The 25,060-nt window shown below is 39.4% G+C and overlaps 2 protein-coding genes across 2 annotated transcripts in view; both read right to left on the bottom strand.

The window, feature by feature from the left end:
• Window positions 1–3,135: 3,135 nt before the first annotated feature.
• opn8c (opsin 8, group member c) lies at window positions 3,136–7,062 on the bottom strand. The gene is made up of 4 exons (XM_055149283.1): window positions 6,847–7,062; window positions 5,443–5,748; window positions 4,368–4,696; window positions 3,136–3,603 (listed from the first exon to the last, which is right to left on the bottom strand). The coding sequence occupies exons 1-4, from the start codon at window positions 7,013–7,015 to the stop codon at window positions 3,136–3,138; spliced, it is 1,272 nt and encodes a 423-aa protein (XP_055005258.1). The 5' UTR covers window positions 7,016–7,062.
• A 3,247-nt stretch (window positions 7,063–10,309) lies between these two features.
• Window positions 10,310–25,060, bottom strand: part of ppp2r5a (protein phosphatase 2, regulatory subunit B', alpha isoform) — a 42,822-nt gene continuing 28,071 nt past the window's right edge. Inside the window, exons 5-13 of the mRNA XM_020939907.2 lie at window positions 21,186–21,316; window positions 20,271–20,330; window positions 19,760–19,868; window positions 18,490–18,543; window positions 18,273–18,323; window positions 18,086–18,205; window positions 16,363–16,490; window positions 14,999–15,100; window positions 10,310–13,414 (exon numbers count right to left, since the gene is read on the bottom strand). Coding sequence (XP_020795566.1) covers window positions 13,120–13,414; window positions 14,999–15,100; window positions 16,363–16,490; window positions 18,086–18,205; window positions 18,273–18,323; window positions 18,490–18,543; window positions 19,760–19,868; window positions 20,271–20,330; window positions 21,186–21,316 — 1,050 coding nt within the window. The 3' untranslated portion in view covers window positions 10,310–13,119. The remainder of the gene's footprint in view (window positions 13,415–14,998; window positions 15,101–16,362; window positions 16,491–18,085; window positions 18,206–18,272; window positions 18,324–18,489; window positions 18,544–19,759; window positions 19,869–20,270; window positions 20,331–21,185; window positions 21,317–25,060) is intronic.

A 25,060-nucleotide genomic window follows, 5' to 3' on the forward strand; every position in this document is an offset into this window, starting at 1 on the left:
GAACACATCACATGGTCAAAACATATGGCACACCGGTTTAAGAGGCATGGTCTCTGCTTTTACAGGTTATAAATAAGTAACAATCTGCGTTGTACTTTTTTTCCTCATTTGTACCAGTGGAAGCACCCTAGACTAGAAGGCACAAATGCCTAAATGGAAATGTGCCCTGACACCTTCTTGAGAAGGCTATAAGTTATATCGACTTAAGTTTTTGTATATTTGATTCTAGAGCCCCACAGTGTAAAATTTAAAGGGTTAACCTCACAAGTCATATTTCATTTTTTTCAAGGTCAAGAAACGACATGAGGTCACGTAGCCATTGTGAGGCTTTTGGAGCAGTTGGTGACTTCCATTCTAATAGGATTTGTCTTCTGGCTACAAGAGGAGTCAGTAAGGAGACATGTTGTGTCTATTATAGTGGTTGGACACTATTCCAAATGTAACTAGATCCACAGAAGGAGTCAAGGCAATTTCCAAAGGTGTTTCCAAATGGCCGCCCAGAAATGTATTAGTTGAGGACGTGACCAAACGTGTCATGTTTGCGGGAGACATTTTGCATCTGTTACATTCAATTTTCACATCAGAATCCATTTTGGAGAGTCTGTGGTTGGTATAATTAACACGGTGAACTATTTTAAATTGCATCAAAATAAATTTGCAACACAAAGAACTGTTGTTTATTTATGACCTTTCCAATCATCTTCATCCTGCTATTTTGATTTCACTATTTTGTCCATAAATCAAGATATAAATTAGGGGTGTCAAATTATCGCGTTAATTGCGATTAATTAATTACAGTCATATTTAGCGCGTTATGTTTTTTAATCGCTTTAATCTTATTTTTAATCTCTAACTTTACTGTTTCTGTATGTGAGTTGACTTATTATAAAATCTGTTTTTAAGTGTTGTTTAGACACAGTTCCGCTCCCGCACTGCGCAGTCCTGCTCTCCTCGCTCCCGCAAAGAATTGTAATTTTCATTCCCGTTCCTGCATCTGTGATAAACCTGCACAAGTCTGATCTCTGAAAACATCAGGACACACACAGAACAGACTCACCTTCAGCATCAACATCCCTCTGTCCCCAGAGAGAACACTCATATTCCACTCGTGTTCTTTAGTCTGACAGAAGCTGAACTGCATCAGCGCACAAGAGTGTTTTTTTGTTTTTTTTCTGTGCTTAGTTTATGCAAATTGGCCATACAGTTTTAAGTTTGGTTTCTGTGAGACTTGTACAAAGCTGAATTAAACACATTCTAATGTCAAACGGGCTGATGTGGCTCTAGAGTGTTTACGGTTTATATGTTGTAAAGTTGAGTTTATTTATGCAGATTAGTAACAGTAATAATAATGATGATACTTGTATAAAAATGTTAATGATTAATTGAAAATCAATTGTTAATTCTCCCGATGATCAATTAATAAAATGTCATCAAATGCCCATCACTAACAGGACGTTCTCTTTCTTAAACTCTATCAAACATGGAGAAGCGGAAAGGAATTGTCTGAAATGTGTGCAAGGTTAGACCACATCCACAAATTTAGGCTGCATAAAAAGTTTTAATTAATGCCAAAATAAAATATCCTGCGCCGCACTGTTCTGCGTCGGGTCCCATGGGTGCAGGCCTCTAACCTGATGTTTTATTTTATTTGTATTTTCTAATTATTTAGAGTTTGACAAAAGAACACAGAGGAATGTAAATGAGTGCATCTGTTAAAGTTTGTTAAACAATAAATGACTTTATAAAGTCAATTTTTTTTTTGCTCTATATCAGTCTTTTGATCTGCCACAATAATGTAATAATGAATTTAAATGAAAATATCTCAAATTGAAGCTTTTCTCAGAAATTTTAGGTGAGTTTAAAAAAGAGATTAATTAGATTAATTAATTTCTCAATTTTTTTATGTCTTGACAGCACTAATATGAATATTAACAGACCAATCAGGTGCCTTCTTTCCCCAAGGCAGCTCCCGCTAGTGTTAGCAACAGTTTTGATTGACAGCTGTCATGGCTCGTTATAAAATTCCTGCCTCCTGCCAAACCAGCAGAGTGTGAGGGAAAGGGTGAGCTCCTGGTTGCCCCTTTAGTTGCTCTGATACTGATGTTCAGAACTACAAACATGGAACTCTGCTCTAAATTAGCTAACTGCTGTCTCGGTGAGCTTCATTTGGCTGGAGCCGAACACTATGGGTAATGTCACTTTCACTTAAATCACTTCTATGAACAGTCTATATTTGTGAATGAAAAAACATTTTAACAAAAAACAAGAAAAACACAGCTTTAAGTATGATGGGGAAACTGCATGGATAAAAGCACAAATGTATCAGCAGCACGGTGGGACCTGGGACGGCAGGGCGGGACCTGGGACGGCACGGCAGAGTTGGTTGTTCATATGGAGTCCTGCTTCAAACTCTTGTCCAGGTCTTGTCGGGCCGTTGGAGTCTTGTCTGAGTGCACAGATCCCCAGCACACATACACAGGTCTATTCTCCTCTGACTGTCTCTTACACTTGGGCTGAGAACTGTCCTGATTATTGACCACTTTGGGCTGCTCCATGGGTGTGGATGGAGTGGGGGTCCCAGGCGGCTGGAGTCTAGGTGCATCCCTACACCTGTAAGCAATTTAGAACAAAAACTATATAAAGCAAATGAAAATAATTTGTACTTAAAATAATCTGTTAAAACAGCAAATGAGTCCAATGAGTTTGTGATACAGCACCTGACTGTAACTGCAACAATCACTATGTATCCCATTCCTGTGTCTTTGAAAGACTTGTGTTAAGTGCAATGGAAAACACATAAATATAGACTTATTCCCTTTCACCTTAAAAACAAAAGACAACTTTTCTCTCTTATGATATAGATTTTTTTCCCCTTGCTTACCAGTTTCCAAGGATCTTTACACTGTTCTTTTCTTCATCATTTCATTTTCAACTGAACTCAGTGCATTTGCAAATGCAATGAACGTACCTGAGCATCCCCCTCTGAGTACATGATGTTTACAGAAACAATGTCTGAGTGGAGGTTTCTGCTGTTCCCTGGGACGGCACGGTGGGACCTGGGACAACAGAGTGGGACCTGGGACGGTAGGGTGGGACTTGTGCAGGCCTTAAGGCCCCTCTCTGGGAGTTGGTTGTTCATATGGAGTCCTGCTTCAGGCTCTTGGCCAGGTCTTGTCGGGCCGCTGGAGTCTTGTCTGAGTGCAGAGATCCCCAGCACACATACACAGGTCTATTCTCCTCTGACTGTCCCTTACACTTGGGCTGAGAACTGTCCTGATTATTGACCACTTTGGGCTGCTCCATCATCTGGATATGGATGGGGTGGGCTCCTGGGGGATTGGAGCCCAGGTGCACCCCCACACGGTTTCCCCCCAGCGATGGACATGCGGAACCCAGCAGATGACGAAGCTCACGCTGGAAAGTCTTATTGAAGTAGAAGTAGATGAAGGGATTGTAGATGTGCGAGCTTTTAGCAAAGAGAGCGGGCAACACGAAGCCCTCTGGAGCCATGTAGCCACTGCCTTTGTGGAAAATGAAGAGGAAGGAGACCACAGCGTAGGGCGCCCAGGCGATAATGAAGCCCAGGCTGATGCAGAAGAACATCTGAGCACAAGAGAACAAACATTAAGCTTTTCTACTGTATGTCAGGAATGTTGTTTTCCCTTGTCATTTTCTTTCTCAAAGTTATGTTTGGTGTCTTTAATCTTTAATCACTTATTTTCAAGATATTGCTCATCAAGCCCCATTTTAAATGCCACTGGCATACGCCTACTGTTGTGTACTAACTTTGTTGTCCAATTTTATTATCTTAAAAGGTACTCATAGGATTTGGCAGCATCGCAAAGTCATTTTGGTTCAAATGAACTGGGCATCATTGGACATCGTAGTTTTCTAACACAGAAATCAAGTCATTAGATGAAAATTGTTATTTTACAAGCAGACAAAAGCACAATAGGTCTTCTTTAAGCCTCATTCACAATTTCTCTTGCACAAAACATGAATTCTTGGTAAACTGTTGAGCTCACAATCTCATGAGAACTCATCTTGGGTATAGTGCACAGCGTTTTAGCTGGAACCCACCAGAGGATCTGAGTGATTAGGCTGCTGAATAGAGACAGACAGATTTTCCAACTGTTTAGAACCCAGTGTGGTTTATGAAGTTTCTGAAATATGTTGTAGACTGAATTCTTCTTATAATTCATTATATTACTTTTACGGTAATTAATTACCACGCTCACTTCCAGATCCTTAGATGCAGACGGGATTGTTGAGCTCTAGAAGATTATTTTTTCCACCACATTTTTAAATTTAAATGCTGTTGTTAAAAACATGTTTGTTATCTTCCATAGTCCGTGTGCTTGTCTCACCATGGTCAGGCGCTTCTCCGTGTACCGCAGATTGTTCCGGATTCCCCGCACGGACAGAGAGTAGGAGAAGCGCGACACTTTGTACAAGATGAGGGCCTGGGACACCACTATGAGCAGCACGGGCACCAGCGTGAAGCAGGCGAACGAGCAGATGACATAGAAGGCGTCCTTAGCTGAGGTGTGGTAGCCCCTCCAGGCCACCGTACAGGACAGGCCGTAGGGCTCAGGAACGTACTCGCCCCACCCGAACAGTGGGAAGCACGACCACAGCACCGCTACCAGCCAGATGACAGCACAGACCCAGCGGACACTCATCCCCTCCAGCCAAACTGCACAGAGAAGAGGACTACTGATGAATCATTATGTCACTGAAAAAACAAACAAACAAAAAAACAAAAACAAAAAACATATGGCTCAACATGTGACTTTTATAGGACTGAGTATAAACTGAACTAAGGTAAAACATACACTGGGTTCAGTGTATGTTTTACCTTAGTTCAGTTTATACTCCAAGTCTAGGCCAAATCATGCCCCCCAGACAGATTATAACCCCATGATATTTTTTTTTTCATCATAAACTCCTCAGAAGTGATGAGTTGCACACACAGCTTTGTACTGATTTGGTTCTATCCCATATTTTAAGGAGACAAAAAAAAAAAAAAAAAAGAAAACGTGATTTTTTTTTTTTTTTTTTCTGTAGACAGTCCAGATAAATGGTTTCTGTTTGCTGGAAAAAAATAATACTAGACAATATTTCATTTCAGATAGAATATGTAGCAGTCGATGAAGTAAAAGAAGTACTGTACTGCCAAACTGTTGTAGCCCATTGTATTTTCAGAGCACATTCTGCCAGAGTAGCATTAGATTCAAGAAATGTTTATTACATGCAGTGTTGAGGAGTAACAGATTACATGTACCAGAGTTACGTAATCAGAGTACAAATTATGAGTTACAGTTACAGTTTCAGTGAGTGGTAATTGGATTACAGTTACTTTTTTTCATAGTTTGTGAAGTTTGTGAAGACTCGACGGTGCCAGTGTATGGAAGACACGCCGCACGGTCTAACTCCAAGCACACGTGAACTTACCATAGAGCAGGCTGTAGCACGTCTTGAGGTAGCGGATCACACTGATGGCCGTGATGGTGAACATGCCACACAGACCGAAGATGTAGCAACCTAAGCCGTAGTAGACACAGGTGAGCTTCTGGCCCAACCACATGTGTGTGAAGGATGAAGAGATGGAGAGCGGGTAAAAGAACACGCAGCAGAAGAAGTCCACCACGGCCAGGTTCACGCACAGCAGCTCGGACCCCACTAAGATCCTCCGGCGTCGGTAACAGATGAGAAGAACCAGGCCGTTCCCCAGCATGGACAGGAGCACTGCACAGGACACGGTCACTGAGGCGGTGTTCAGTGTTAACACATAACATCGAAATCACGACTTTACAACTTAAGTTTCAGTTTAGTCCCTGTCCCTTCCCTTTGAATCCCATGTTGCATCACTTCCTCGTCAGAACACTATGAGTCAGTCAGGATGTTTTCTGCTAATCAAACTACTGCACATCACATCAGGTTTGTGAAGTAGTACTGTATTATTTTGTATCCTGCGTTTTTAGATTTATGGAAAATTCATGTGCGTGGGTAATGTCACAACATTATCGTAACAGTATAACATGATTTTGTGGCTCTTTCATGTATTTGACAGCAGCACTGTGCCTGCCTGCTGGTCTGTTGGAGCAGAAGTTTTGTCAGAATAATGATGTATTTAAAGAGAAGGTACAATACAAAATGTACTATTTGTCATGTTAGAAACTTACAAATATAATTCCTCATTAAAAACATGCCTGACGGTTGTGGACGTCGTCCACGCATGTTTGAGCAATCTAGAGATTTCTCCCAGGCCCTACAACAAACCTCCTCACTGTCCCAAGCTCAGCCCACGATCCTGCGTCATGCTCATGTACGTTCAGTTTCAAACATACAAAAACCTGATACAAAACAGTCCAGTACATCTTCACAGACCTGTGCAGTCATTAGTGAAATGCAGGCCAGTTGTACTGTGACAGCGCTCCGAAGGGGGAGTGACTTAGCATGATGGGGTGTGATGGGTGTGCGGGACTGATTATATTAAAAATATTAGTATATATATTATTATTGTATTAGGCTTTTTTTCTGCAAAATGTGTTAAAGGGTTTTAAATGGAAGCTGGTTGGTTGTTTTGTTTTTGTTTTTTTGCTTATTATCTATTTTGAGTTTTTATCAACTGTCCGGTTTCCAAATTTTCAAAAATGATTCACGAAGAACAACCAGCGGTGTGAAGTTACATTTACTCAGGAATGAAAAACTAGTCTACTTAAAATTACTTTGACCATTTAGGAGCCTACTGCTACTCTCCAGTTGATCTATTCTTTTGGTACAATGTTTGGCTGCTCTGCTCACCTCTGTTACCTTAAATAAGAAAAAAAAAAGTTTACAGACCCATGCAGAGAATGGCGAGTCCCACGCAGATGTCTGCACCGGGTGAGAGCTTTGAAGTAAACGCAGAGCTGGTTCTGTCTTCTTCTGAGCAGTTCTCGTTCATGTCTCGCTCTTGGAGAGCCGCGGAACTTTTATGGGAAAATCCCAGTGGCCACACGCGCTCTTTCATGGCCACGGTCCTTTCTGCGCTACGTGTCCCACGCGTGTCCAGTGATGCTTTTACGCACGGCGGCAGCAGTGCCTAACCGTGCATGGACTGTATGGTAACAGGTGGCACGCGCTTTAGGAGAAGCACGTTGGTCCGAGTATGCACGCGCGGAGCTGCTTTTACGCACGGCGGCAGCGGTGGTGTGCTTACGCGGGCGCACAGGATGTACTGGAACAGACTGCTGCTGCGCTGCAGAGGCGGGGGGCGGACTAATGCACAGGTGAATCCAGAGGGGAGAGTCATTAGTGACACAAAAGTGGAAATTACTTTACGTAAGAACAGCAGGAGCAGCCATTAGCACAAATGAAAGCACGTGTATCAAATGTTCCAAGTAAAAGACGATTATGTAAGACGCCACTGTGCCTTTATTTCAATTAGAGTTGGAGAAAAATATATTGTTCCGTGACTGCTCCAACTGCTCCTGCCACACAGGCCTCATCCATCTGCCCCCCTCCCTATTTTTTTAGGCTATTTTTCCATAAAAATACATCAGAAAAAAAAAAAGATATTTTCAAAATTAAAGAGTGAAGTGGGAAACTTGAGCTAAATTTATCAGAGCCTAATATATGTCAATAATTTATGGTGGAAACATGTGGTGCATGACTGTGCTGAAGGAGGATTGAGGATTGTGTAAAAAGCCCACGTTTGTCCCTCGATGGAGCCCGTGTTGAATAGCCATAAAATCCACATAGATTAATATTTATTTCTACTTTTAAAACTCACATCTCTTAATCTACTTCTACTTTACTCAAGTATGTGCAAATTTTATAGATGCGTTGTATATTTTTGCATGATACATGTTATTATATTACATGACTAAAACATAATCAGATGAATTCCAACACAAAGTTCCAGTTAGTCTAGTTGTTTTGGTCTGAAGGTAAAGATAGTCTGAGTCCAGCACACACACAGTGACTCTGACTGCCTCCTGTGGCTCCTGTGTGACCACAACTATCAGTCATCAACACAAATATCCCTCAAACAACAAATCCCCCCTGTGACTGGCCGACACACAGTTGGTGGATCTCATTTTTGGCGTGTCAAAGTCTAAATAAAGACCAAGAGCCACCCACGGCGTTTTCACAGCAGCCATATTGAGTTAAAAATGAACAGAGGCTAAAGTAAAGAGGAGACTCCAGGAGCTGGTGTACAGATGACTGAAGAAGTAGATGTTTGCAGCCAAGATGAGGAGGAGGATGAGAGCTCAATTCATGGAGGAACCAAAGGAGAGCAGAAGTATGGAGAAGGTATCAGGTGAAGAAACTGATAAGTGGAAGCTGATGAGGAGGGAGAAAGTGGAGATAGAAGAGCAAAGAGGAGAAAAACGGCAAAAAGGAGAAAGAGAGGAGAGAGGAGGTAGACAAAGAGCAGTAGAACAACCATGAAAAGGACAAAGAGGAGCAGGGTTAATATAAGGACAAAGAAATGGAGAGAAAAGAGGAAGAGGATGGAGAGAAGGAGTAAGAAGAGGAAAAGAGTGAAGAGAGTAAAGAGAAAGAGGAAAAACTTCCTGGGGATGCCTGCAAAGAAAGACACTGAATATGTTTGCAAAGTTACCAAATCATCAGAACATCTGGTTTTATTACTCACATACTCTATAAAATATCTCACAGTATGAATACAAACTGGATGTGACAATATCCAATAGAACAAAACACATCCAGAAGGATTCTTACACCAGACAAAGAAACATCCAATGACATTAGACATTGACCAACAAGATTTTGACTTTGTCCAATAGGACAAATAAATATCCATTAGGATTCTGAAAGGGACGCAATTTTTTTATTTTATTTTATTTATTTAATTGCTTTGTCTTAATGGATTCTAGAATTTTCTAAATCTCACAGACTTTTAACTAGTGATTTCTTCATATGTCTTCATTATTGTGAAAAAGTGGACACTTGCCAAATGAGCTAATAGATCATTCCAGTTCTACAAAACACTAATATTTTCTTTCTCTGATGTAAAGTCAAGATTTTGAGTTTTTCCAAAAATGTTTTACAATATTAAACATATAATATATAAATATTATAATAATTATTATAATAATAATATTTTTTTTTTGTAAATACATAGGCTATGTAGGCGACTGTGCAGTGGGCCATGAAAACCCTGTAGTTACACAAAAGATCCAGTAGATGACGCTGTAATACCGCAGAGAAACTGAAGGTCTGGGCTCCTGCTCTTTAAACACGATTTGTATTTGTTGTGTTCTCTGTATTTCACCAAAAACAAGACACTGGATTTGTGTTGGTGGTTTTGTATCTCAGTAGAAAAGTGTTAAAGGTGCGTGTAGATCCACCCAACATGTAGAACAACTACTGTATTATTCATCTGCTGAACTGGGACAGGTCAGAAATCTGTGGTGGAATTGCTTTTACAGACGTTGTTTACCTGTAACTGGACAAACCCACATGAAAATAAACCTGCTCTTCTCTGACAATGCAAATAAATGAAAGTGATTTTTTTTTCCCACATTATTCACTGTTATTACTTGAACAGACTTTAAAGCCATACTAGACTTTTAATGTTCAACATTTATAGATCATGAGTTTGAAATTATTTAAACCCAGACACATTTAGGCTACACTGTTTGGTGTTGATTGGTAGTGTAATAACATTTTATAATAGTGAAAAGAATTGTAGAACATTTATTCTCTTATTGTAGCTCGTATATTAGAACCTTTTGGGACTCATTTCAAATGTGGATGGTGGAATATGATTCAGATTTACATAATGTAATGTTTGATTACTTTATTACATACCATGCAATTCATTTGAAAAGTAGTGGGACTCTGAAAAAATGTTTTGATTCTTGTTTATTGCTTTGTAATAATATAAAAATACTAAGACATTAATGTGTTTCTATGGAGGGAACATTAAAGGGTTAAAGGAACTATATGTACAATTTTGATTTAAACTTCCATTAGTGTTATTAGTATTAGTTCCAAGTGTGTCCCCAGATGCAGGTAAACATGTTCAAATCAAATAGAATTGTTATCAGGAAAAGCTATAACACTATTCTTAATTACAAAAACATTGGACTTGACGATCAAATTGTTTATTATAATTTGGACAGGAGTTTGTTTACTTTCCGTAGCCTTAAGACGGCTAAAAGGAGAAAACTTGAATGTGTCGTCTATCTGCAGGCTAAAACACAACCCAGCTTCAGGTGTGATAGTAATACCTCATTTAAAACAGTAAAGAGTGCAGGCTACATACAGTTCCTTAATAAACAATGAGTAACACAAGCCCTTTAAATCCAATGTTTATTAGGTTTACAATCTGCAGATACAAAACAGGTCCCACAGACACACTGGAATGGACTGACAAAGACATCACATGGAACAGAACCAGCATCCTAGAATGTCCCACCACGGGAGACTAGAGCAGTCCTCCAGACTCTTTCTGACTGGGTGGCTGTGGAGAGGCAGACAAGAGCAACATGTCACCTCCACAACCAAGAGGTATGATTCTGACGTACGTTTGTGTCTCCAGAGTCAAAGGAAAACCGCACTGAAAGAAAAGGGAATTGTTGTGATATTGTTTAGACAGAATTCATAACTCTGCATTTTATTTTACAGCCTAGAATTCTGAATTCTGTATAAATAATAAAATCATGCTGAATTCTAAGTTTGATATCTGGTCACGCCAAAGATCTGAATGGATTATACAACCTTCAGTTCAAAAACTGTTCCTGACAATGTAAGCCTGTATTCACTGTAGAGATAGACCCATATTTTGGTTGGCTGAAAAGTCGTTTGATCGATATTTGCTCTTTTAACATATCAGCTATGGGCTTTAAATCTCCAGCACAGAGATAAGAGAAAATTGCATAAATCAGCCATATATATCTATCGGTCCAAAAGTATGGGCAGAGCTTATCAGCTATCAGCTGCTCTGGATTCTAAACAATCTAAACGATCCTGATACCACAACCAGCCACCAGCCCTTATGACACCGGAAGATTCTGTCCACAGCCTACATGTTCACTGTATGTTATCACAAGAGTTACACCCAATTCAATCTGTTTTACACATGATCTTGGTACACATGAAGTGGTAAGCCCTCAACTACACTGTTTCTCTCAATTATTATCAAGAAAATAATAAAATAATACATTAAAATGGGAAAGTGAAAAAGGAGATTCCCTTTAAAATAGCTTTACACATATTCACACCAAAATATACACACAGACCCTGCACCCCTTCAGCCAAAAACAGGTTCAAATATACAGTTATACTATTTATATTTCAAAAAATAGTAATTAGTCTAGTTTGCTTTTAGACAAAAATAGATTTGTATATAGCACACAAGGATCCGTCCCACTGACACACCATGAGAGTCCACAGGCGCTAGTGTTAGCTCCTGGGACAGGGTGATGGTAGCAGGGCTTTGGGAGAGCTCTTACAGCAGGTGCGGCCCTGCTGCACAATGTTCTGCTCTGGGTAAGGCCTCACACATGTACGGCTCTAACTCTTCTGTGCTTTAAGAGCCCAGAGAGTTCAGTCTACAGAAAGGGAACTCTCAAACCAGACTCATTCACATTTCATCACAAGAAAGTACTTTGGCAGAAAACAAAAGTGCATTCATACTTACAGAAGGTCTGCTCATGAACAAGTGCAGTGACTAAATAAGGCTACTGTTTGTTCTCCAGTTGAGTCTGAGAATCAACTTTCAACTGACTGAGCTATGGCTATCTAGGTATCGAAACATACAGTATACATTTTTAAGTCTGGAATAATTAATACTTGATTTACTATTGAACACGGAAGTGAGCTAAATAATAGTGGTGCAACCAAAAAGTCTCTGCATTTCCTTTTGAGCACTACCCCTGTGAACTATTGAATTAAACAGCTCATGTACCCACAACCCATTTGATTAAAAAATTATAAACAGAATTTTTAAACACAGTCATGTATTTGCCATATGGAACTATGATTTTGACAAAAAAACATGGGTTGTCTGCTTTTTGGTTGCATTGCTATTAGTTTGGCACACTTTGATACAATGACTTTGTCTCTGGTCCTTTTGGCCCTTCACCCTTAAGGGCAACATATTTACAAACAGTAGGTTTAAAAAGATCAGCTCTTTAAAAGAAGTGAAAAGTCTCCAAAAGTTCAAGTCCTTATGAGTTACACTTATGTTACACTGCCACAATCAGGAAATAATCTCAGGTGAAACAATACATTTTGAAATAGACCATCCTGTTTGAAAACAGCGACATCCAGATATACTAAATACATAACTGCGTGTGCTGGCATTTACAAAGGCTGTCCACACAAATGTTTTGTTTAGATACCTGCCCTCTTGTTCATGATCTGTCCATGAGCTCAGAAAATACTTTTTCACTGACCTGAGCAGAAAACAACCACAGCCCTGCTGTCTAACCATCCAAGACTCCAGCCCACGGACTCTTAACTATAGAGCTGGAGCCTTGAAAATAATCCCATGTTTTTAATATGCACACGGGCCCTAGGTTACTATGTACACAAAAAGCTGGGCCCCATGGTAGAAAAGGTTTAAGATTCAAACTAGTTCAAACTAGTTCATTTTAAACAGTTTCCAGTCGTCCAGACTTCTTCCTCACTTACCTTCTGTATTCAGAGCATCCTAATTCTTTTCTGTGATAAGTTTAGAGACCAGAGTGATTTTGCTGTCACGGTTAATAACTAGCATGCTAAGGCACACTTGCTAATTATTGAACAATAAAATGCTTTATAATTTGATGCAGACAGCACACAGTAGATTTATTTTTACATCAAGAGCTGTTTATACAATATATCTGGACTGGGGCAATACATATTTTGCTCAAATACATAGGAAACAATTTGGGTACAGGCCCTTTAAAAACCTGCTTTATCCCATGGAAAATAAGAGTTTTTAAGCAGTGCAGTTTTCAAACATCAAAATACTGTTTAATCCTCAAACACACTTGATATCATGGCCCTTTGTGGCAGTGTCATCATTCCTTAACTACCTGTAAGGTTGAGCCTGGACAATCCCAAAACATTAGTGCGGACAGAACCTCTCCTACCCTCACACCTTACATGTCTTTACTGTCATTTGGCACTGAGGTCGCTGGGGTCGCTGGGGTCATGGGGGTCACTGCTCTCCTCACACTCTGGTTTGTGTTCATATACACCTGGCTCATTGGTCTGACCGCTGCTGCTCTGAGTGTTACTGGTGGAGTGATTTGTGGCATTGCCGTGGTGACTGTTGTTGTTGTTGTTGTTATTGTTGTTGAGGTTGTGGGTGCTCTGCAAGCCGTAGTTGTTATTGGGACCGCAGTGGTTCAGTCTGAGTGCATCCAGTCTCCTCCACAACTCGTCTCTCTCCTGCTCCCTTTTCTTCTCCCTGAAAACAACATGAGCATCAGCACTAGCATCTTCTTACTGTCATGACAGCACAAGTCCTTAGCTTTTGTATTCAAGCCATGTTACAATGCTCTTACCTGTTATGCTGTTAAAACATGCCCAGAGATGTGTTTTGTTTCATTCACACATGCTTGAATAACACTTTATTACTAATCTGTCTACATCTCCAAAGCTCTAAAAGCTCTATTCCACCTTGTGATGTCATACAGGTAGTTTGCAAGTTAACAGCTACTAGAACCTTTTACCATTTGTTTAGTCGAGATCAGAAATTCCAGGACTGAAATGATCTAAATTCAAGTGAAGGCAAATGGAGTTTTAAAACACAGTGGAGCACTTCCTGTATTACCACATGACATCACAACATGAGTATTTTCTGTTTGAGGGAATAACTCAGCCTAAATATGCAGGGTATGTTTTTGATGAGGACGTTATAACCTATTAATAACAGATTATCATTTGTAATTTATCCTGTCAAAATGAATCGGTAAAGATAACGTGGGCCAAAATATTATTATTAGTGCTGTTTTGTATATTTTTTGTTGTGATCATTTGAATGGGGGCACGTAAGAACATAGAGGCCTCTTGCTCTCCCAATCGTGTGGTGTGCTGTTCGTCAAAATGTGTTTCTCTGAATGTTTTTTGCCAGTCTACACTGAAATACACGTAAATATACGTAATCCGTCTCGAAGGACCAATATTGTAAATAGCTAGGACTGTAGACTGTGATGTACTCTGACACTTCATCCTAACAGTACTCTGGTCAGAGAGTGAAAGAGGAAACAGGAATAGATTTGCAGAGCTTTAAACTGGACCTTTCAACCCCATGCAACACAAACACACAATACAACATGACATGGGTGGGGGTGGGGGTCGGGAGCTAGACATGGATCGGACCAGGAAGACAGGCAGAAGACAGAAAACAGTTCAGCATAACATGAGGAGAAAAAAACAACCCCTAGACATGATATAATCATATGGGACCAGTACACACAAAAAAACACCTCTCCGACAAACATGATGACTAGACTTACAACCGGGGAGGAGAGGGGACAACCGGGGAGGAGAGGGGTACCATGGGGTTCCCAAGGACCCCTGAGCTGCCTAGGAATGTCTGATGTAAATAAACTGTTACTGAACTAACTAGGGAATTTACAAAATGAGTACATATTTAACATAAAAACCTTGCATATTTACGCTGAATTCCTCTTTCAAGCAGAAAACACCACCTTGTCATGTCATGTGGTCATATAAGAAGAGCTCCACTGTGATTTTAAACTCCATACACCTTCATTAGACTCATTTGGATGATCTCAGCCCTGAAATTGCCAATCTCTTCTGAACTAAAGGTAAAAGGAGCTGTGAAAACTGTTCTACATGACATCACAAGGTGGACCAGAGCTTTTTGAGCTTTGGAGATGTAGACAGACTAATAATAAAGTGTTCTTCAAACATGTGTGAATAAAACAAAACAACAAAATATGTTTTTGAGGATGTAACAACATTATAACATGGCTTAAAGTTCACAAGAGCAAATTTTGTGTAATACAGGACAAAAATAGAACACCTCTGTCGGTCGGTTTTGTAAGACGTTGTGAGCTCATCAAACAGAGGCCCGTTCATCTCCATCAGTGTCTTCAGAACATTGTAGACCAGAGCCACGATGGTCCTGCCAACACACAAACAGGCTTGCAGGCTTAGATACAGCTGTTGCCATGGTAATGCCAACAGCTTATGCTAGCATTGGTGAACTGTAATCATTTCATTTTATAGTAGATAAACAGACTTATAACCCAGCTCTAAATTAATTGGATTAAAAAAGAAATGTAATTCAATCAGTGCATTGTCACACTGTTATGACAATACAAATAGCTAAAAATTGTACTCGTGTAAGAATAACATTATTTGAAAATAATATTACTAAAGTAGAAGTGTAAAGTAGTGGTCCAAAAAATACTCGTGTAGAAGTAAAATATTTAGAAAAGTGCTACTCAAGTACGTTAAAGTTACAAGGTGCACTGCGCAACTTTTCTGGTGGAGGGTCTGCTACCTGCTTGTCTCCATGGAGATGTTATTGCTCAGCCTGGAATGTTCCATAGTATGACATTAAACATATTCATCTAGCATTTATTCATTAAGGGTGTTTCTGTTGTTCAAAATGACATTCATTCCTTCTGTGAACAGGGGCGACTCTCCACAGATCTGAACTGTGATGTAGAGTAGTGCTGTAACCTGCTTGTCTCCTTAGTGATAGGTAGGTTTAGTTTATACTGTGGAATATTCTAGACAAAGCAATAACATTTCCACGGAGAGAAGCTGATGGCGGATCCTCCACTAGAAATGTTGCACAGTGCACTTTTAATGTTACTGGGAGGACATAACATGAAGGAAGGAAATTGTCCAAGAAACAAATGTTCAAATGATTTCAGATTGTCAAAATAAAGCAGTGGGAAGAGTACGGTTACTTTAATAAAAATATTACTGTTAAATGCACAAAGGCAATATCTTAAGGCAAATTAAGACACCGTTTGTAGGGATGGGTTAAAAGGCATTTTTTGAGCTGATACAGATATCTGATATTTGGCCTGCTGCTGGGATCCATAATCAATATTTACAGATATTTTGCTTTTCAAACCTTTAATGTAATTAAAATGTATTGAACTTGGATATAACATAATTTCTTAAACATACAGCCATGTAATGGTTAAAATGGTTAAAATTCATTAATCTGTTCAAAAAAGGGCACTCAGAAAATGGGGCAGTGAAAAAAAAATTTTTATATTTTATATCAGTATCAGGTATTGATGTAGACTGATATCAGTATCAAATAATCTGTATCGCTATTGGCTGATACCGTTAATATATCAGAATATATCAGTTCGATATTCTCGAACTGATATATTCCCCACCCCTAATGGTTTGAGCACTCACGGGTTCCAGTGCTCCTTGGAGATCCTGTACAGACTGCCGAACATGATGGGCAGGATCTTATCAATGTTTTCCTCGATGAGGCTCAAAATGTACTCGTTGTTCCAGAAGTAGAGCGCCCTCTCTGCTACCTGCGGCAAACATTTCATTTATTTATTTAATATAGACATAGAAATTACACTAGATGAGCCAGATGCATACTTTCAAATAATATAACAAAAAACATTAACTTCCAACACCTGTCCATAGGAGGCTTTAAGAAAATTTGAAATCAGCTAAAGTAGGATGTATAAACTGGTAGGGTTATTGGTACTACAAAAGTCACCCCGAGGATAAGATTGAGCCTTTCCTGAATGTCTTTAGAATGATGTTGAGCTGTATCAGAACAAGTAGAAGAGCACATAGACTAGTACACACACGGACCAACATGAACCTACCAGGACGACTGAAGGATTACACACATAGTATAGGGTAGGGTAGTGTTGAAGCAGCACTATACAAAAGATGTTTTGGAACTTTGGAACTACACAGTCCCCACTGACACAGTCTCACGTTTGAGAGAGGCCAGATGCTAAAATGTACAACATTTTTCAAATGTAAAAAGCTTTTGTTTTTGGAGGATATCACAATGATGCCACCTCATAGCCTTTGTGTTAAATATTGCCAGTGTTGATGGCCAGTTTTGTGACCATGAAATGAGACAGTAGAAGAGATACAGGCACTAGGCCATTTCAGGAACACATGAGTTGACTGTCTAAAGAACCAGTTGACCAGATGTGTACCAGATTTGGAAGGTTTTTTGTGTTGCCAATGCTCTAACAAGGTCTGGTTATATATCATAGTTCAGCACATGAATTTATTGGCAGTACCCACCTTTTCCAGAAAAGATAAGTTGTGTTCATGTCATTCTACAAAGTGATGTCATAATTTCAGAATCAAAAATCTACGTCGAATCATCGATCATTTTGAGAACACACATTTGTAATGTATTCTTGTAGCTTTAACAACTGCGTTATAAAAGGGTTAGGGTTTTTCTTTCATGTGAACAGGCAAAAGTATCACACAAATACTAATTAGTCTAATTCCATCATAGAATTCTGAACAGTCCTTCACTTAAATTTTTGAATTTAAGTCCAGTTTAAAATGTTAAGAAGTCACATGAACCCAACCTATTCATCAAAAAAGTGAATATGCTTTAAAATAACTTCACAGAAATGGAAGTCACCAGACAGACACAATCTTCCAATACGCAACAATACTACTACTGCTACTACTACTGCTACTACCACCACTACTACTACCACTACAACTACTACCACTACTACTACCACCACAACTACTACCACCACTACTACAACTACTACCACTATCACTACTACTACAACTACTACCACTATCACTACTACTACTACCACTACTACTACTACCACTACTACTACTACTACCACTACCACTACCACTACTACCACCACTACCACCACTACCACCACCAAGCATGTGGGGCAACCTGTCTAAACACATGTGTAATATTTTCCTGGCTATTTCTTGCCCAGTGCAGTTGAAGGCCTCTCGTTGTCTGGGTGCACTGCATGCATCAGACTACATACGAAGTTCTCTAGTTGTGTTTATGTAGGAGAATGAAATCACAATCCCTCCAATCAAAGTTCCTCATTTACATGCATTTCAGAAATCCTCTTAAGAATATTTTCCAGCTGTGTTAGCACACCTGAAAATGTGGGTTGGCCACACATTTGGCTATCTGCTTGAACAGTGGCTCCTGGATCTTCTTGAACTGCGTTGGCTCAATGACATCCAGAATCTCTTCAATTTCACCCAGAAACATCACCTACATCACAATGTCAACAATTAGAAAAAAAACACTATACTAATTTCTTCATCCTTAAAAAAAGTACCTCTTTCTGGCTACAAGTCTTCGGCCAAAACTTCAGCAACCCACGAATAACCTAAAAAAAGTGCAGAAATGCAAGTTATTATACCATAATTATAAACTAAAATGGCAAGACATAACAGTTAGTAGGTGTTTTAAGTGGATTAATTTAGTTTGATGAGCAGTTGATGCCACAGGGTGTTCAGAAACGGTACTGTGCCAAAAGACAAAAATACAAATACCGGTTCAGTGAGTGTAGGATCCTTCTCCAGGAATTGGACGACGCAGTAAGCCAGCTACAGAGACAAGAGGAAAGGCTGATTCATTTTAGCAGCAATACTAGTCCTAATTCTATATACACACATGCATTTCACTGAATAAATGTACGCACTGAAATTGTACTTCTCAGAGTGCTATTCTGGTGGAAAATTTTGACTCCTATAGTAATATTTAGTTTGAAGTAGCAATACTCTTGAATAAAAGTTTTGGTTCCTCTTCCCACTATGAACAGTACATGTGACAAAAGCTTTATGGTGACAATATGACATGATTTGAACATTTGTGTTTCTTGCAGAGCTCCTTCAGAAATGATTTAGTTTTCCTAATTTTTGTGTCTACCCTTTGAAAATGGCAGAGTTTGTGCATTATTTAATGTTTTTCTTCCAATTACATTAACTTTAAATTATAAATCTGATGTTACATCTTGGCAGTTATTCTCAGTAGAATAATTTCTTGGACCACTGCTTTGTGTTCCAAGTTCCAACATTTGTAAAATTATTTTGATATAACAATGCCCTAACTTGAGTAAAATTTTTGGCTACTCTACCCACCTCTGCTTGGAGTCTACTTGATTCTTGCTTTGTAATAATGAATGGAAGAAAAAAAGTCACAAGTCAACCTTTAATTTTACACTCACAACTGAGCCTGAAAGTCTAATGGTTTATTTATCTACTGAGATACAGCTTTTAAGATCTGGCTTTCAGGGCCCTGTTACAAACATAGACAGTATATACAACTACACATGCCACTTTCTATTGAAAATCATCACCCCTTTCTCTGTTACTGCTGCTGTCATTTTTTTAGGTCTTAAATTGTTGGCTTTAACCCACTCTACGTGATCCCGGTGTTTTTAATTTCTCTATTTTGGCCATGAATCAGGATATGAACAATAATAATGGACAAAATCACATTTTCTTCAAACCTGTTGCAAAGTGCCCTCTTCTGCCAAACCAGTGGTGCAAGTGAGAATGGAAGAGTGCCTTCAACAACCGCAAATGGCTGTTCAGTTGTGCTCCCAGATTTCCAAATCTAGTGGTTGCTCTGGTTGCAGATTAACCACTATAACTGCTGCTTTGATTGGCTTTCTTTAGCAGCAACCAACGCTATGTGTGACATCACACTCCCTCAGTCTACCACTAGTCTCTGATCTCAAACCAGTATTTCAATTAAAAGTAAAATGGTGTGGAAAACTATATGAAGACATAATATATTAGATCTATGTTTAGTGTGTACCTGTGCGTGAAACAGGACCAGAGCTTTGGCCGTGTGCAGAGGGATCAGCACCTTCATCAGGAACTGTTTGTGCTCAGCCTTCAGCGGCAGAGCGAAGCCATTGATGATACTGTCACACACACACATTCCATCCAAAAAGCAGATACAATTTACATGGAAGAACAGTATTTTCTGACAGTTTAAACCTTCATTTAGCACAAAGTGTTGTCATTTCTTTGTATTAATCTAATGATAACTATTCTGTAATAGGGAAACATTATTGTTGTCTCTTAGCTTACATGTCAAATCATGATAAGTATGTTTTAGTGAAATGAGTAGTCTAACTGGCCATATGCACTTTAAATATATTATGTAAGACTATTTGAGCTGTCTATTACACAAGGGTTCTTGAAGTCTCTTGAAGTCTGTCAAAACAAACTGAAGTTGTTTGAATGGCCCTAACTGGTTAGTCTAATGTGCCTTGAATGCACTGTGTAAATAAATATATCAATAATTCAGTCATAAAGCTTACCTGCCAAGGATTTCAAGTAGTTCAGCAACACCATTAAAGCGCTCAGACTCATAGATGAACCTGCAGGAAAAAAAGAAAGAAAAAAAAAATCATCACATCATGGCGGAGAGAATAACATCTCCTTCTCTGCACCTCAACTCCTCTACACATCTTCTCTGCATATCTACTCATCTGCACCTCTCCTCCTCATCTAGATCTCTCCTCTTCTGCACCTTTCCTCCACCTCCCCTCCTCTCACAGGAGCCGGAGGGCAGGAGCCCTGCTCCCTCAGAGACAGATGGCACAGGTGGGAGTAGGCTGCAGGAGCACTCGACACCTGAAATGATGAGCTCCATCTGTCTGCTCTGCTGTACCCAGGAGGAGGAAAGGGGATTCTGGGGCAAACATTGTGGTTAAATCAGGCTTATAAGTACACTACAATAATGCATAACATTAACACACTCAATTGCAGACATAATTAAAAGGCACTGTACTGGATTTATACTGTCATAAAAAAACATGAAAACTCAAATCGACCTATGTGTATTCTCCTAATGATTCACCATGATTAGTTTATAAGGGCTTTTCACAACTTTCAGACTAGAAAAAGACTTTTCGTGCCACTGTAATGCCAACAACAACAAGCATGTCAACTGTGCACTTCCTCGTTAAATGCAGACAACACGCAGTACACTTGTGCTGACCCTAAGTGCAGCTTACACAATGAATCTGTGCTGGGGCAAGACACATTTTGCTAAAATACATGGGAAAGGCCAGAAGCACATTGCTCCCTCCTGAATGTTTTTGAACACTTTCTCTCTGTGATTGTGACTGAAAGAGTGATTGTTTTACTGAAATACTTTATCCTATTCAGTTATTGAGATGAACACAAAAAAATGCATTAAAAAAAAATGCAGAAGAAAGAGTTTGACTCACCGGAGGAATATATTGTTGATCTGCTTGCGTATAAAAGCACGCAGACCCAGGAATTTGCCGTAGATGCGGTGCAGAATGGTCTTCAAGAAGTCCCTCTCTCTGGGGTCTTCACTGTCGAACGACTCCAACAACTGAAACAAGCCACAACCCAAACTGTGATCAGGCTTTTATTATCAACAATAATACATTGGTCCTATACAGCACTTTTCCAAACGCGCAAACTCACTTTACGATTTGGTTCATTATTTATTCACACTACAGTTGGAGGTGGTAAGCTGCTATTGTACCCCAGCTGCCCTAAGACAGACTGACGGAGGCTGCCAACATGTGCCACTGGCCCCTCTGACCATAACAAACACTCACCCAAGGACAGAATGACAGTTTTGTACTAACCAGGCCCAGCCCTGCTGGGCTTCTGAGATCAGATGAGATCTGGCTTTGAAGGAGGTTTAGGAAAAAAAAAACAGCTATAGTAGATGTGGAAGAGCAAGAACAAGTTCAAATACTCAAAAATGAAACTTTGTTACAGCCTTATATAACTTAGAGACTAATTTTAGTCAATTCAAATAAAATATTTCCTCAAATAAACATGTTTTAAACATTAAATGTTTAAATGTTTCTGCTGTATTGACCCTTCTGGCTACGTGGTCTGATAATGAGAGAAGCCTATGACGTTTTCTTGGTGATGGTGGGACAACATTGAGTGCGTACACATGCACATCAGTATCCCTGTTATGACGGGGTTTTTTGAGTATCCTGGTTTTGTCATAGTGCATGTATACCGTTTCAGCATCCCGGTTATTAGAAACTGGGTTACTGTAGCTGGTATTTTCAGATAGTAACCGGGATACTGTGGCATGTATACGCAGTATCCCGGTTACTGCAACATAAAGTTGAGTGCGCCTGCGTTCAAAAGACAAACACTTTCCAGTCTTTTCACCACTACAACAGCTCATATGGTTCATATGTTATAAAGCTGAGTTTATTTATGCAGAATATTTAAATAAAAAACTACACATTGGGTTTGATCTGTGCAGTGGATTGTGGGATACCTCATAACTCTGTACCGCTGGTTAGAACCCATGAATCTATTAAAATAACCTCCCGAGCTTCCTGTTTGTATTTTTCCTGGTTTATTAACTTAAATCAGGTAAATTTTTGCGCTTGCGCATTTGTAAGATTATGTAAAAAAAAACTGGATTTTCCATTTGATTATGTATACACAAATATGAGTATCTCGGTTTCTCAGCGTGCATGTATACACAGTATCCCGAACACTACCATAACCGGGATATGGCTAATAACCGGGATACTGATGTGCATGTATACACACTCAGTGTGTAATGATCATCACAAGTAGTGCAGATACTGCAGAAAGGCTACAGCAGCTCTCCCTCAAACCACTTTACTGTCACAGCAATTAGAGACGTCTTGGTGTTAGTTATGAAACGGCATTCATTCATTTAGCCCCAGAGAAAAGGTCAATATCCTCTGCAGCAGCCCAAAGCAGGGGGGGTCCTCTGGTCACTGTGTGGGGTCAGCCCCCAGCTGCAGCAGACAGACACAGGCTAGAGGCAGGGAGCACAGTGAAAGCAGGACACCAGCTTTAGGACTTGTGTCTCAAATCCTTTTAATTATTTGAACAACATGATCTAAAGATCAAAAAAGTGGGGCTAAAATATGGTTTAGGGTTTAAGTTTAGGGTTTATGTTAAGGTTAAGCAAATAAGTCCTATATTGCACAAACTGACTCTTGTGAGCTTTGCTCTGTCTTCAATTTTACATTAGAATTAGCAATTCTTTTGTCAGACAGAAGTGTTTACTTTCCTGCTTTACATGTTTCAAATACTTCCTGTAGCCTTCTGCGGGAGGTATGGTGTAGTGTTTTCTGTTTGGGAGAAGAACTCTAAATATGCATTGGTTTGTGTGTTAAACATGTGTGAATGAAATAAACCACTAAAACACAGATCAGGAAATAGTAGTATAATATGAGTGCTTTAAGGTTAGGATCCATCTCTAGGAAATGAATGTAAGTCGGTGTTTAATTCCATCTCATCTCATTTCAATAGATTTCCTGCTGATTGGGGCTGGGGTGAGAGGACGGGGCCAATGAACACATTGTGGAGCTGTGTGGAGGAGCCGTGTTTCTCTGGGACAGGCCTGTTCTGGCACATACTGAACATGTCACAGGCCTCAGGAACGTCTGCCACACTTTGAAAACATGTGCAGCAGTAAAAGCAGAGTCAGGGTTATACTAGTTTTTTTCTAATTAAATATGATTTGGATTGACGGGATAGTATGTGGTAAATATTTATGTCTGTGTGTTTACATCAGTCAAGTTGTAGATTGTGAAGAAAAGTTGAAGATAGTAGGAGTGCTGAGCTCTATTTATATCATCAATAAGCAAAATTCCATCTAAAACACAAGAACAATTTATGCACAAAACATTTTGGACTGTCTGGCCGTTTTCATTATTAATACAAAATATAAAAGGTGCTGTAATATATTTGTTACATGTTAAATTATTGTGTAAATTAGACAACATTTTGTCAGTGTCACCTAATGAACCTGGTGATGGTTTATTAAAAACTGCGGGTTTCTAATCTGTGATGTAACAATCTGGGGAAAATTGCTAAGTGATAACTGAGCGCTCAGACAAGACAACCTCGCAAACAGGATAAATCACAGTGTGAATGAAGCAAAATACAACTCCAAGTGTGTTTTAGTTATGATAACATGTTTAAAGAGGGGATATTTTACTTCTATGGGGTATTAACACATAGATACAACCATATTTAGATTACCATGTTAACTTTTACCGTTTTGGAAAAGCTATATTCACCGAAAAAACAACAGTTTTGTTTTTTCAGAAGCACAGATGACGTAGGCTTGTGGGCTCAGCATTGCACAGAATCTAACAGCTAACCATAAGGAGGGTTTGAATAGGGCCTGGGAGATATCGCCAAAATACTCAAGCATGCACAGATGACATCTAAACAACAATATAACACGGGAGAGGAACAAGGAACAACATTATAACATGGTAGAATTTGGCATAACCCCCTCTATTTAAAACTTCAAAAAATAAATGTCCTTTAAATAGTGCTTGCTGGAATGCCTGAAGATTCTCACATTTTGAAGAAAAACATCATTTATACCAATTTTGATAAGACATTTTAATTTCACCATGCAATCTTATAACCACTGTCAAACTAATCCAAATGTTATAAAATGCATATCTCTTATATATGTATCTACTTTTATTATATGTATACCCGTTTAAATGACTGACACAGACAGACACAGACAGACAGAGACAGACACACACAGACAGAAATAAACAGACACAGACAGACAGACAGACAGACACAGACAGAGACAGACAACAGACACACAGACAGACACAGACACACAGTCACACTGACAGACACAAATACAGACAGACAGATACAGACAGACACACACACACGCACAGACACAGAGACTGACACAGACACACAGACAGATACAGACAGACACACACAGACAGACACAGACAGACATCAATAAGTATCTCTTTGGAACCTTATTGGCCACAGCTACTGACCAACCAGTGCTGGACCACACTGAAAGGTCAAAGGTGGAACATTTTTCTACAAAAAGACAATATCAAAATATGCCAAACTACACAATAGGCCCAACACTATCCACAATTCATTCATTAAATATTTTCAAAACACCATTTGCAGTAGACTGAGAGGAGTGTCTGCACATCAACCACTAAACTGAACCAGCATTGCACTATGGAAAACCAATAAAAGGATCTCCCAGTCACATCAGCGGCTCTCCCTTCTTTATTTCACTGTAAGTAAATACTTACATTTTGTATTCTCTGTA

Source organism: Boleophthalmus pectinirostris, unplaced genomic scaffold (genome assembly GCF_026225935.1).
Source record: "Boleophthalmus pectinirostris isolate CB_2022bp ecotype Guang Dong unplaced genomic scaffold, ASM2622593v1 HiC_scaffold_13, whole genome shotgun sequence".
NCBI lineage: Eukaryota > Metazoa > Chordata > Actinopteri > Gobiiformes > Gobiidae > Boleophthalmus > Boleophthalmus pectinirostris.

What these genes read in the sequence shown, in the direction of transcription:
- opn8c (XM_055149283.1), bottom strand. Translation starts at nt 7,015, where the DNA reads ATGAAAGAGCGCGTGTGGCCACTGGGATTTTCCCATAAAAGTTCCGCG. An exon ending in ACTCGCCATTCTCTGCATGG is followed by an intron (nt 5,749 to 6,846) that starts GTCTGTAAACTT and finishes TGTCCTGTGCAG; the next exon opens with TGCTCCTGTCCATGCTGGGG. An exon ending in GCTCTATGGTAAGTTCACGT is followed by an intron (nt 4,697 to 5,442) that starts GTGCTTGGAGTT and finishes TTCTCTGTGCAG; the next exon opens with TTTGGCTGGAGGGGATGAGT.